The sequence below is a fragment of the Rhopalosiphum maidis genome, chromosome 2 (assembly GCF_003676215.2).
Source record: "Rhopalosiphum maidis isolate BTI-1 chromosome 2, ASM367621v3, whole genome shotgun sequence".
NCBI lineage: Eukaryota > Metazoa > Arthropoda > Insecta > Hemiptera > Aphididae > Rhopalosiphum > Rhopalosiphum maidis.
The window spans coordinates 35745813-35761996 of NC_040878.1; the positions used below are offsets into that span (position 1 = coordinate 35745813).

At 29.9% G+C, this 16184-nt stretch overlaps 1 protein-coding gene across 1 annotated transcript in view; it reads right to left on the bottom strand.

Moving 5' to 3' along the window:
- Window positions 1–16184, bottom strand: part of LOC113553271 (heterogeneous nuclear ribonucleoprotein C-like 3) — a 119717-nt gene that overhangs the window by 35407 nt on the left and 68126 nt on the right. The window contains exon 3 of the mRNA XM_026956511.1: window positions 14559–14666. Coding sequence (XP_026812312.1) covers window positions 14559–14666 — 108 coding nt within the window. The remainder of the gene's footprint in view (window positions 1–14558; window positions 14667–16184) is intronic.

Genomic DNA, 16184 nt, shown 5'->3' on the forward strand with positions numbered 1-16184 from the left:
CGAGAATCAAAATACAATCGCTTATAATTTATTATAATTTACAAGTTTATTAATTACTATTATAGTAAATTAATTGTTTTTCTGCTAATATATTTAGGAAATGTTTTTTCCGGTATTATCAAACAGTTCCGTAATATTTATGGAAACAGAAACAGATTTCAAGATTACTTAAGCGTTGTCTGCAAATAAAATTGACCATTTTTTATTTAACGTGTACATGAAAAGAGCAATCATATAATTGACAATATTACCGGTAGTCCAAACTCGGAATGTCATTCGGCTAAAGGATTAATTTCAGTTTGGGGTGGTACATTTTTTCTCAACCTGCTGGTCAGTTGAGGTAATAGGATGACGGTTATAAATGGGGTGTCCCGCACTCCTTGCCAGTTTCCCGCAAACAGTCGTCGGCGCGTTGACTCGCAAGAGCAAAAGCTGACCTGTATCATATTCGTCTGTGTGCTCGTATATAATTTAATATGTTTATGTTTAATGTATATAATGTGTTGCATAAAAATACTGAGAGTAGCTCTCCAAATCCATGATGTATATTATTCTTTGGACGTGACTTTATATTTATTCGTATTATAATACCAACGTAGAATATTATTATTATTGTAAAACCGTTGTTATCGCCCATTTCCGCTTGTTGCAATAAAAACCTTTATTTTTCATTTTTAATGCGTAACACGCGACGCTCGAAGTGTTAAATATAATGTACGACATTTCATTGCTTTTTTCGAACGCATGACACGGAGTACACCTAAATGATTATCGTAATGCTTGTTTTACTCGAAAGAGGCAGGATATTGGCTTTGGTTTTGAATGATGTTATTTTTTCGATTTTTCTTAATACTGCTTTTCCGTTAAATCTATTTATCCCGAATTGTCATAAAATTCAAAATAACTATAATTTTATAAACTACATTACACCTAACTAAAAAAACATCTGAAATTATTTATTTTAAAAACCGAACAGTGTATACGGACAAACAGTTTAATTCGATATAAATACAAGGAAACTTGACTTATTGACTTAACGGACAAAATTACTAATTACAAAAAGATATGTATTCCAATGTACTTCAATCTATCTATAATGGACTCTTTGTATTACGGACACGGACACTAATATTTTACCTCAATCATTTCATAACGGATAAAAATCCTAATTCAAATCCAAATGTAATATCATATGTATGTACAAACTACAAAACAGCATCAATACGTAGCGCAATACTAGATACACGTGATTACATAGATTAAGACTAATTATACATTATCGTCGAATACGATAACCTTAATTATTACGAGTTCTGTTAAATTTATGAAGTTGAGATGCAATTTAACATAAATTATTATCATTTTTAAGAAATATTAAAATTAAATTTATAATGTATTTGTATAATATAATAATAATGATGCAGATTATAATAATATTAGATACAATATTAATATAAATAATATAATTACGTACAAAATGTTCATTTTTTATTAAACAAATGATATGTTTGTAGATTAATTTTACTTTAAAACACTGAAACCTCTCTACAGCGGACACATGTCCTGTAACGGACAATTATTTGGTGACTGTCCGTTATATACAGATTTAACTGTATATAATATATTAACTATATATATCAGTGGTAATAACGGTAGATTAATACTATAGCTATAAGCTAGGTAACATTTGTATCATATTGTCATCAATTTATATAATATAATATCATGATAATGCGTATATTATTATACTCGTCACATAATATGTCATTGTCCAGACAAGGAAATGCACTTGCACACTGCACATTAAAATTAGCATATATTTTAATAGTATAATATTATTATGATATTTGCAATTTTGCATAAATTAACCCATCAAAAACAAGTAAAATTAATATCGCAAGCGACGGCGGTTCACAAAACATATTTATAGACGCATGATATTCGTGATCGTTACGATGACATCGACTTGGATGGCGAGCCGGAACGCACGAGAGGACTGTGCGCCGAGGGCGGTACGGACGAGTATGAGTAGTAGGAAAAACGTATACATATATATATATATATTATTGTATGCAGAGTACTCGATTCAAAAGTTTTCGGGTAGACGTCGATCAACTACAAAAGTTTCCACCGGACCGGCATGCGCGCGACCGCGGCGTAGGGAACGAACGAACGACGGCGGCGGCGAAGATTCGCGGAGGCTTTTGGACCGTATTTGCCACGACGACTGCAGCGGTCCACGCTCGTCCACCCCAAACATTCGCACCCACCCGCTCGCCATTCCCCGCCATCGAGTCGACATTATTCAAAGTCGTAAACCGCCGGGTGCCGCGGAAACCATTAATGAATAAAGTGTCATAACTCGAGTTTGGCCCGCCGCCCGTGATAAATAGACCGACCATCCGACCGAAGCGATATTCTTCGAAGTCGTCGTCGCGAGGTTGAATACCGTTTTGCTTGTCACCGGCAGATATAAACGTCGTCGTCCCCGTAGTATACACATATATATATATATCTACGTGTTGTGAGAAGTCGTCTTTTCATTTTCTCTCTTATTCTTTTTATCCGCCTCGCCCTCCCACTAACACCACACGTTTTCTTAGCATTACCCTCTCCCCGTGTCGCAACCAATTTTCGGTCACACCGCCCAATTCAATATAGTTATCGCGTTAAGTATATTTTCGTATCTAATATTATTATATAATACACGTATACAGGTAAATTCGTCGTGACCGATTGGCGTACACAGTTATTATGGTATTTGCCAAGAAATATCTTAGGAAATATATCCGATGAGGAATGTTTCGAACCGTTCCGCCAACGCAGCTTTCGCATACAAATTATAATATTACGTATCCGTTTTTCCGTGTAATATATAAATGATCAAAAACACGCGAGATGAGTGACGCTGTGACGTTATGTAAACGTTGTTATATATTTAATATAATCATATTATTATGTCGCTACTCTGTCCATCTGCCTTTAATGGGTATATATCGTATTATATTTTAATATAAAGGGTGGTGCTGAAAGTCCTGACCAAACTTTGGCATAACATTTTGTATGCGATTTATTGCAGAAAACCTCTTAGTCGTTTTTTGTTTGTTTTTTTATTTTATTTTAATTAGAAACTTTCTATTCTGCAGTAGTCCCAGCCATATTATATATATGTATTTACAATTTTTTTTTATACACACATAATTTTAAATAAATTATGTTTTTAAGTTGTACGGGATGAAGCTTTTAATTAATAGTAAGATAGAACTCTTGCTCGTTTTAATTTGTCCTTAAACTTTGTAAAAATTGGTATCTTGAAGACGAAACGGAATTTAATATTATTCTAATTTACTGTTTAACAAGTTTGTCTATAACTATATTGGTTTATAATATGTAAGTTTCCTGTATCGATTATGTGGGTTTTCGACGAAAAATTATGTCTACTCGTAGTCCACATTCACGTATAATTGCTGAGATGTGAATTGAAAATGAAAATATGCGTTTGAGAAAAAACGAAATTAAAATCATTGTTACTACTACTGTAGTGAATTTAGGAGGAGAGAAGTGTAAATAATATAACTTCGGAAAACCTGTTCATGCCTTTTGAACTCACGCTTCGCGCGCTTTACCACACCGTCGTGGTGTATAATATTATTATATGACGAAATTATCATAATAAGTTCTACATACACATTAAACATAATATAAATATTATAAACACACGGGAGACGAACTCGCGGTAGTTACAGCACCCCCGAGTAGTGCGCCATTAATAACTACGAGCGGTTGTCAGTTACACACCGGTAATTAATGTAGAGTTGTTGTACCACGGTCGTCTGGCTGGCGGGCAGGCGTACGTTGCGGCGGTTGTGCCGGCGACGGGCCCGAACAGCCTATAGCGCGCCAAGTCGTCCTAGTCGCCGGTTGAAGTATACCACAGCAATACGCGATGTACGTATATTATGTTGTTATAGAGTGTGTATAATAATATCACCGCGTGTGTGGGTTTAATCCTAAATATTATAATGTATATATATATTGTGATGTAATGAGTGTGAATCGGCATCGGTACGTAATGCTATAGTACTACAATAATCATATTAGTGTATGACACATTGACACGTGCAGTGTTGAGTTCACTATGAATTCGCTAGATTTCGTTGGACTCAAGAACGAACACAAATCAAGGGATAATACATTGTATTTAAAACTAGCGATTTTTTAAAAGGGAGACTTCAATTTAATTTTGTTTTAAATAAAAATGCTATTTAGTTATAACTTCTATATATTGTAGATTAAGAAGCAAAACTTTTTTTCAGTGTGGTATGATCCTCCCTACTTTACCTCAGCCCATACGGTTAAACATGATGGCGTTCGGTGCTGCACTGACGTGTTCTTCAGCTGCTGCATAATATAATATATGCTCTGTGAGCCTCAAGTCCAAACCATATACTAAATAATATAATTATGTTATGTAAACCTATTTGTCCACCACATGTTAACGGACCCATTCCATACCACGGGAGTAGTTGAACTTTTAAACATAAAAACTCTAATACACGTCATGTTATACCATCGCAGTAATAAACTAACCCTCATTGATCAAAATTTTCCGACCACCCAAGTCCGCTGGTGTTTCGTAAGCTCACGGTCGAGAAGTCAGCGAGCCATAATAATAGTATATGTATAATATATTAATTAATATATACTAATGTATACTAAAATCGTTTATTGACCGAAATTCGATCATAAAAACCGTTTTAATTGTAAAATAAATAGGTACGCTCTAAAATATTGCATTTCTTATCGTATATACAGTTCGATATTGACCTTTGAGCTTATTTTCTTTTTATTCGTATGAAGTTTTATGTAAGAAATATTATAATCGGTACTTCGTATTTTAGTTTTTAAGTCAATAATAATAAACTATGTACGTATTGTATAGACAAAAACGTGCATGCGTATTAATATATAGAAAAATAATAAATATATAATATTTTATTATATTGATACGTATATATTGGCTTTAAGTATATAATGGCCGAAAATGTTTTTCACATGTGGGCGATGGTACTGAGTTATCCGTATGTGTGACTGGTAACCGCTATAGATGATATACGATCGGATCTAATCCAAAAACGTAGATAATTACTGATGCACAATTTTAATATTATTGAACCTCTTTCTCCCATTAATTGAAATTATGAGTGTGAGATCTTACTCCAAAAACTCGATTTTTATTGTCCATCTTCCGTCTGATAAAAGTTCTGTGTGTAAAATAAGTTTAAAATATTAGGGCCAATAAAATATAATATAATATAACATGATCATCATAAGAGTATAGCAGAGATTATTAATGATCGTATTTAATTCAGAGTCGTGTGGAAATGGCCAATAATATAAAAACACGAGTTTTTTAATTATATTCAATATAAGGTACCACGTATTTGCGATGTATTATATTATGTTATTCAAAAACTCATGTACTTATATACTTGGGAAGGAATTCTTTTCATAATAATTTATAGTATTTAATGGTGAAAGAATCGCGAAATGCATTACTGTTATGGGGGTTCATCGAATAACTATTTATTGTTTTTATAATGTCTGTTATATTTAAAAGATAGCAGTGTAACACTAAAACGTAGACATTCAAGAAAAGAACTGACGTTTTTTGAAAGCAGTCTCTGAAAAACGAAAGCAAAATTATTTTATGAAAAATGATCTCGTTTCATTTCTGTATATTATACTGCTGCAGGTACCTGTAAACATATAATATATTTATATATTTGTATATAGGTACTAATAATAATCTATGTGAAACCTTTTTTTCCACCCACCGCTCTTTACGTCGCATACCACAAATGAGTAGCTGATAAAACGCATTATTTATAATGTATACAAGCGTGCTTTAATTAATTAACTGCCCCCTGTTTTCTAGTATAATGAAAAGCCTCTCGTCCGAAGTTAAGTAATTAACAAAAAGTATCCCGGCTCATTAGTCAAATAAACCTGACATCTGTACATTTCACACGATTATATGTTGCATACAATATAATATGTAGCGATTTTTTTTTTACATCATTTTAATAAACAGCAGCATCAGTTAATGAAAGAAAATGGGTAATATTTTAAATTTATATTATGGTGAAAAAAATAATAAGTATTCGTATCATGCTGTTTAAGACTTAGAGTGAAGCGATGAATGTATTGCTTTAAAAACAATTGCTGGGAAATGGGGGATACAAAAATGGAAACATCATACAAATTCTAATTTCTTGTAATTCAATTACAAATAACTGCAAGGACAACATTTTTATCAAATATTTGTATTATTATAGACATGACATAATTTACAAAGCAAGTATAATGTTTATTAACTATAACAGATATTTAAAATATTCAATTTATCTTAGTTGTTTTCGATTTATATTGATATCATTATTGTTTGCAAATCATATGACATGCAATTAAATAAAACGTTCCCGATGAGTTAATATTACAGAATTAAAAAAATATCGAAAATTCATAGTAATTTTATTGACATTTTAACTTCAAAATTCTTTGAAAATAATCTTACTTTTAAATAGTTTAGTTATTTTATTGTATCTAAATAAATTTATCGTAGAAACTTAAATTATTTTACAATTAAATAGGTATTTAATATTTTCTATATAATCATTTCAAAATATTCAGACTGATTGTATGGTATCCATACAACAAACATATTTTATACTCAAACAATTCTATGATATTATATTTGAATAGCCGGCTAGAAACAATTTTTAATATGAAACAATAATTATAAATGTACAATATATTAATATTTATGATATTTTTGGCCAAAGTTAGTTCGTCTTGCTAAAAGTAATTTTAAAAAACTATCACTATACATAGAAATAGAAATAGGCCCCATCACTAATCAAAAAAAAAACAAATTTGTATGCATTGATTCAATGATTTAAATTTAATTAAAATTCAGCAAGTATTTTACAGTAACAAACTCAATGAAAAAGTACGATCAAAACCTTCTAATCGGCAGAGCAATTTTTCAACTTTTTTAAAAAAAAAATATATATTTTTAAGAAAATTATTTCCACGTACACATAGTTTTAATTAATAATATTATTTTATAATTTTGCGATTAATGTAAGACTTTAATTATAAGTGTTAGAAAAACAAGATAGCATTCTTGCAATATTTTTGCAAGTTATATCCAACAATTGCTGTATAAAATATTTAAAATTATCTTTAACAAAATGTTCAGGTTTATTATTAATACTTTTTTTTTTTTAGAAAATTACAAATTAAAATAATTATTTATATAATATAGGGTAATAATTCATAATTTATACTTTTAATGCGTAATTTTGGTGATATTTATTCATGTTTGTCGATTATTAACTAAATATATTAACAATATATTCTATTGAGATAATTAGGAAATTCTATAACATGTAGTTCCGAGTATATAATGTACTTTTTCAAAACCTCGAATGTTTGTAATTTATATCCGTTAACCAAATTTACTTATTATTATCTTAGTATAAGATTCTTAATATTACATATTTGAAAAAAAAATATTTCTATAAAAAATATTACTAATTAATTGACTAATTATTATAAAAATACCTTACTTTTTTTTTCGAAATATTTAATTTATTTTTCCATTTTTTTATACGTTATAGTATATTGTACGTTTCTTAAGACATTGAAAGTTTTGAATTACATGTTATGATTTTTTAATATGTTGTGTGTGTCTAGATACAATTTGACCAAAAACATATTGCTCAATTTCAATATCACGGAAATATCCACAAAATCGTTGAAAATGTTAGGTCTCCTAGAATATTTTAGGCTTAAAATACAGAGCGACTATTCATCCCCCTCCCCAAAAAGTCACTAAGAGACTAAGCGACTACTATAGTGAAATCCCTGAGGTAATACGGAAAAAAGCACACAACACACAACTTTACCGATATTATGTAAAACATTTTAAATGGAAAAACACACATACACATACACATGATTATACATAATAATAATAAATCTTTTTACCACTAAAAAAAAAAAAAAAAAAAAAAAAAAAAAAACAAAAAAATAGTGCGGTAAACGATTTATAAACTTTGAACGCGTTGTGCACGACGCGTGTGTAAATAGATTTTTACGGGGCTGTGTGTGAACAAGATATTCAGTCAAGATAAGAAACTTCCATGCACACATAATATACACACGTACACTCACACACACACACGTGGTGCTTATCGCTGGAAACAAATCCTCCTCAATTTAATGTTGGCTTGTGCTGGCTATTTATTACATTGTCCGTACATGTGGAATGACTGCAATAATACATACCATTTGCGCAAGCGCACCTGGCTGAATTCAGAGTATAACTAAAAATCATTTTACCATTTTACGGTCTGCGAATATAATTGAAGTGAAACAATTACGATGGCGATGATTACGATAGTAACAATAGTGATTTTATTGTATTATATTCGAAATGTACATAAACATACATACTGTATAATATGAGTAATATATTATGTTGTTGTTTGAAAAAAAATGTCTAAATCGACTAGTCGTGGAAAAGATTGAGTGCACATTTCACCTTCGGGCTTGGCTGCAGTTGGCAAAAACATGGAATGACCATTAAAACGAAATAACGTTATCGCGCAAATCATTTTTTTCTATAAAACGACAATCTCGTAAAAAAAAAAACCAAAAACTACTAATTGTCTTCCTCTCTCTCTCTCACTCACTCTCTTTAATTTCTTCCATTAATTGGTCTTGGATAATTCTTAATTAGAAATTATTGAATGTGGTTATAGGTAGTCCGTTTTTTTTCATATCGTTGTACATTAAATTTGCAGTATATTTTCAACCAATAAAAACAAAAATAAATAAATCAGAGAAATTTTATGAATGAATAGTTTAGACGTAAAATATTATAACTTAATTAAATTAACTAATTAAAATATGTTTTATGCGAAAATCCAATTACCTATGTCTACGGTTTAATTATACCAGCACACATTATTAGTACCTTTAATACACCCTACATTAGTTCTATTCATTTACTGTTATTATTTAATAATAATGTAATACACAAAAGCAGAATATTCATCTAATGAAGTATTTAGAATTATCTTTTTTTTTCGACTTTTATAATATACGATTTTATTATAAATAAAATCAATATAATACCAATATACATTTGCAATATTATTTACATAATGTCAACTTGCCTCAAAAAATTATTTCATTGGCCAGATCAATTATTGTTGACAGCGACCTAATGAACCATTGTTTACTATTAGTGTGATGAAAACCTGTGTCTATATTATATTATTATTCCTGATACAGTACATTGTGCTTCGAGACCGGGGTGTACCTATTTTGCCTATACATTGCGCCAAAAAAAAAAAAAGGTAAACAATTGGGGTGACCAAACCTTGGCGCAAAATAGTGGCGTAATATTTTTATTGAATATTGGTAAAACATTATCATTGTATTCATTTCATTCAATAACATTCGCTATTTTAGTCTTTGTAAATTGTTAATAATTTATCTTAATAATAAGATTTGCAATACTACAATGAATATCAAAATAATATTAATTTGATGTGGTTACCTAAATTATAATAATTTGATATTTCAGAAATATCTAAATAAACACAACCATAGGACTATTATATAGTTTTATTCGTTTAGAAATTTTAATTTCAATAAAAAAATTACCACATACAATAACAGATATTATATAGAATCGTACAATGTCCGACGATAATGATTCCTATTGTAGTATTGCTACTTAACTGATAAAGCCGATTATAAGGCAATCGATTGATTGTTGATATTATGTCAAACGAAATATGTTACAGTATTAGTTTACTTATAAAGTTACTAGTCTAGGTCTATATTCGGGTTATAAATAATATTAATAATTAGCTATAATGAGTTAATGTGTGTGTACAGTATTATATAATAATATTGTTAAATAAATGTTAAGATGTTTTATTTTTTTTTTAATATGTGATACAATATTATTTATATAGCACACATCTTTAACTATTAAATATATTATTATTATTATTATGTAAATTATACTATAAACTGTATAAACATATAAACACAATAATAGACTTATTATTATTACATAAATATCGTATGGTATTAACTATAAATATACTATGCATCATATTTTTGAAACTCGACTACCCGCTTCTTAAATACACGTATGTGGGAGTTCAAAAGTTTTCTCAAAAAACCGCAAGTCAATCTATATAAAATACACGTTTGTTTGGTTTTTATTTATTTTTTTGTTATTTAGTGTCATACACATGCGATCCCGTGAGAGCAATTGAAAAACGCTCCATTCGTGTGTTGCATCAGCAAGACGGGGCAAGACATGTACGCTGTAAGGTAGTTGGAGGGGGAAAAAAAAGCGCAATATAATTTGCTGCAATGTCAAAACGAACAAAATTATCTTCGGATACTTTCTAGGCACTTTGTTGCCGTACCCACCCATCTATTCGCCGACTCTCTCACACACACTATCCAACTACTCCGTAGAATATTATAATACGCGCGTTCCTATATATATATTTATGCAAAGGTCGTGGAGAGGCGTGGGCGGGCGAGTCGTAACGACTTTTGAAACTTTGAATCGTTTCTGTCATGCACAACGCCAAACTGTTAAATTCTCACGGGCACCGCACGGCCCGTGCCTGGTGTTCTCTCGTGCGCCATTCACATACGCGTTGATATTTATATATGTAGGTTTGGTACCGAGACGCAGAGAGAAAAAAATTAAATCGTTTTTCTTTCTTTTTAACGTTTTCCTACACCCTAACCCCCTCCCTCAAAAAAAGATATGATATTGCGTGCAGTATACACTGTATACTGTTCGACCGTCTTTCAGCGTATACGTACAACACAAAATTTAATCCCATCCATTTCATCCAGAAAACGGCTTCGCGGCCGCGAAATGTATGCATATATTAATATACATAATATCCCACCCCTACCAGATATAGGAGAATGACGAGGAACTAGCAGGATTATATTGCACCAGTCGTGGCTGAACAATCGTTGTCCTAAACAGGGACCGGATCGAACGGTGGAGGGCGCAGTAAAATAAGAATTACGATTTTATTATACCGCCTCACACGCGCACGTATATTATATGTATAGATATATAGAGTGTATATATAGTGTATACGCTGAAATATGCATGAAATTGTGGGTTTACCGGAACGTTCTCGTCGGCCACTAATAGTAAAGAATAAGACGTGCGGAGAGGGATTTTATTTTTGGGCGTCAAGGGGGGGGGGGGTGATGGCGACGGGGTGTGAAAAAGGTGCAAACAAATGAATAATAAAACGACGGAGTCGCGCGTTTGAAAGGTGGCTTGAATAATGTACCGATATATCTCTTGTGCGCGCGCATACCGTAACGGGCGCAGGCACCTCGGCGGGCTTTCGGGATATGTTTCGGTATCATAATGGTTTTAAATTCTACCTATAACATTTAATTCGAAAAAAAAATGAAAGTCGGTCGTGGAGCTCGGAACCAAGATGGTTTCCGACCAAAAATAAGTTATCGATCCTTATGTCAGGAGTTAGGGTGACAGCGACGCGTTTATGAAAGTGTGCCCTTCTTAATATTATAATGATAGTATATATACGTCACTAATAACGACCACGAGTGACGTTTCACAAAATATCAATAGTTGTGATATTTTATGGAATATTGTCTATTTATAGTCAGATGTTTCCTGCAGCACACGGGTTTTCACAAAACAAATTAGTATGGGACAGAACACAGCACTGGTCAAATAACCGATACTTTGTCTTTCACAGAACTGCACTGGGATCGGCCGATTATAAGGCATGGGATAATAATATGATCGCGTTTAATTGGTACAATGTTGTAATGAGTAATAAATCGTTTTGAACTATTACTTATTAATAATCTCGGGGAGAAAACTTGAATGTTTATTATTTTAAAGAACTTCACAGTCCATACACATCATTGTTATGTGCTGTCTCATATTAAGGTATATGGTTTTGTTTTTTGGTCCTTTTCTGTAGATAAATAATATATAATATACATATACACAATGTAATAAACTTATGCGTTTATTATGAACTATGCTAATAGGAAAGTGTTTGTTTAAATTATGTACTTTTATTCTGTTTTCGATCTTTTAAAAACATACCTTTTAATAATACCAAAAAAAAAAAAAAAATTAAAATTAAAACCGTATAACTTACTTCTGCTAACTATTATGTGCTTAGAGTTTTAGTCCTTGACGTAGGTCACTGTGATAGATATTGTTTTAAATTTAAAGTCAAACTAATATGAAAAATATACGAAAAACGGTTGTGACTTGTGAGCGAAAAGGCGAATAGATGTAGAATATAGATGATCCACTTACTTAGTACTATATTAATTTACTAATTTTTTCATTTATAAATTTCAATATTTTATTTTTCGTAAGTTGTAAAAATATTTTCTTAATTTAAATTAAAAAATTTAAAATATTAGAAATTTCTATAACTAAAAAATAATTTACAAATATTACTTAAATTTAAGCTTCAAACCTTTATAAAATAAACTCTATTTTTGAAATTTTAATTTTTGTTAAAAAAAATATACAATTAACTTGATGTAAATATTTTTTTCTAGGTAAAAAACAAGTTAAAATTATTTTCAAATTATTTCTTGAAAATTCAATTTTTTTTTTGTGAAAATTCAATTCACTACGATTTTCATATCTAAATTATAACAAATCATTTATATAAAAAAATAATATTGCAAAATATTCCCATTTTCTCGTAGATTTTTTCATAGTTATTTTTAATTTTTAAATAAGTAATTGCTCTATAACATGGTATTAAACACGGCACAAAAAGAACACATTATTATAAAATCAATACATTCCTTGTTCAGAATCAAAAGTTAAGATATTCCAATTAAACCAAACGTATTTAATATTTATATTCTCATAATGATGTTATTTACATAAACTTACTATCATTTATTTATATTTTTGGTTTGCTAATGCATTAATAATGTTATTATAATTTTATCATCAATATTTAGTATCTATATTCGAGTTTAAATCAAGTTCCAACCAAAAAAAAAAATACTTTCTCGACAATTGGATAGAGTGAAATTCTCGGAAATCATCAAATTCAATAAATTTGTATAATAAATACAAATTCTTGATTAAAAGATAGGGTATTGTACGATATTTTTCATCTTACCCAAAGATTTCTAGTATAAAAACAATTTTGCTACGTATTTATTTACAAAAAAAAAAAAATTAAAATTAATATACTTAGTTATTACTATTATAAGAGACTACAGTTATTAGTTACATTTTACATACTGTTATTATATTCATAATAATATATCACGTATATATTATTATACATAAATGTATAATAATGTTCTCGCTAAGGTTTCTTTGAAGAAGAAGCCCTTCATATAATATACGATGGTACTTAAAATTATTTGCCAAGCATCATTTTTTTTATATATATGTATAATGTATATATATATATATTGGTATGAATCCCTATAAAGTATATATTATTATTATATATCATCAAGTAAATAATATGAATATGCATTGTTCGGAACTTTTTGTACACGGCTGTATTGTTATACAATATAGATAAGTGTAAACATTTTTGTAGTTAATAATTTATTCTTAAATTGGTCTTAAGGAATTATTATTTGTATTTACCTACATAATATATACATTACATTACATAAAATAAAATATTCTCATATTGAGTATACATGAGTGAAATACAGGCATGTCATTTTATATCTGGACGTTTTATACACATCACCTATAATATGTTGTCTAATGATATTTTAGACTTCAAATAAAGATAATAACATGATATGTCATATATCATATATTCATATATGATCGAGTGTTTAAACATTTTTTGGCTTTAAAAATAACAACTATAGATTCCTAACTAGGATATTTTTCGTCATTGTGTAATGTATATAATATGTTATTACTTTTTTTGTGTATAATATCAATCACAACGTATATTATTTATTTGGCTTAGCTATTGTAATATCAATTGTTTGTTTCAAGATTTTACTTTTAAAACAGCACTTGTAACTATTTCCGTCAGTATAAGTACGCATAATTTATTACACCTCTGAGAAAAGTTTGTTAATAGAAAAAATATTATTCGTGAAGGCGTCAACAATTATTATATTATAAAGAATTTGAAGTATTCTATTCATTCTTGTATAGCTTACTAAAGTACATTAAAACAATAAACATAAATTGTTTATATCGAAACCCAAATGTCCACTAAGCCCAGAGATTGTAGAATATTGTACTTATTTTTATTTTATCTAATATTATAGATGCAAATAGATACATAACAAAATATTAATAGACGAAAAAAATTGTAACAGAAATAATAATAAATACAGTAAATCAAAATATTGGCGATGACATGCTACTCGAACAACACGTTTAGGTGATATCATAATAGGTATATCGTAATAATTACCCAATGTTTGCCCCAAAACTGTCCGGGCATCTTCTCCAACACAGGCGCTGCGAGCGTCAAAGGGATTAGTGAACTGAACGAAAGCAAATCCTTTGTGCATCGATATACCTGAAACACGAACAAAACGTACTGTAACAACTACGACGACGACAACGACGATGATGATAATAATAATAATAATAATAATAATAATAATAACGATATAACGTTAATTAAGCACAGGTGGTGATGGTCGGAGGCTGTAGGTGCACCCGTCTTCTACACCGCTATTACCATTCAACCTTCTCCACTTCGCATAACGGTGGAATCGTAGTAAACCTTTCAGTCGATTACCGACCGTATATATATATAGTATGGTATTAAATGGTTTTAATATTATTATAACATTTTATATAAATACCGTGAGCAATAGTTGTTATATTAATATTTACCAGCATTGTTTACCTGCCGGCGATATGCTCGCGCGTGTCTTTCAAAGGGAAACTATGCGTACACTTTAAAACAATAATGATAATAATAATATTAATAATATACTATTATAACTGTTCAAGAAAAGGATCCTGGGAAGAGAGATGGTTTCGAATGTTTCGATTCGGAATAGTTGTTTTGCATCGCACCGTGATGTTTCGTAGAAACGTATCGTTTGTTCAGAGAAAAATACCGCTTATAAGTTATTTTGACCTAAAATACGATCAACATGATTCAATTTAGTGTGTATTTCTTAATTAAATATTTTCAGATAATAATTACATATCTGCAGTGTTCATTAAGCAGTTACAAATATAATGCAGGTATTATGAGATACTTTTTCTAAGCGCACGTACTTTTTTTCAGACATCGTAAAGTTCTACGAATTAACAAAAATGTTTAAAAAAAGTGCTAGACAAAATTCAATGAAACGCACTTGAATAAAAATATGATATTCGTAGATATTTGTAACGACAAATCATACGAAATGAAACTTTTCAATCGAAAGTCGCGAGCGTCCTTAGTAGGCATGTCTACACACTGTCACTCTAACCCACAGTTACATCTCATTCAGACTTACTACTATAGTACTAACTTTGAGAAGTCATTGAACTGCAGTTATATTCCATTCAAATTTTTTATAATGCTGATTTGAAATATGTAAAAAAAATATTTACATTTTTCGAAAATTAAAACAATCTATAAATTGTGTTAAAATATATGGTAACAGTATAATAAGCGATCTACTATAATTTTTCGCGATCTACATATTGTGTATATCACCCTGGAGTCATAAGTGATCTACCAAAAATCGGGCAAAAGCTACACACAAATATTTTATTCGAAGTTTTAAACTAAACTATTGGTTATTAATTTAGCATTAAATCCGTTAATAAATGTATAGATAACCACCATGTCTCTTGCAATCTCCTTTTAAGCAAAGGGAAGCGCCATTGACTTGAATTGAATAGTTTTGTTTTGTATTACGCCATAAACATTTCCTAGGTATATTATACTAACGTAGTAACGTCCCATGTCTCATAATTAGTCATCGTATAACTAGTTACTAGTAAAATTATAGTTTATTTTGTGCTATACGCTTATAGGATATTATTATTCATATTTATCTTATTTAATATATAATCATATTTATCGACT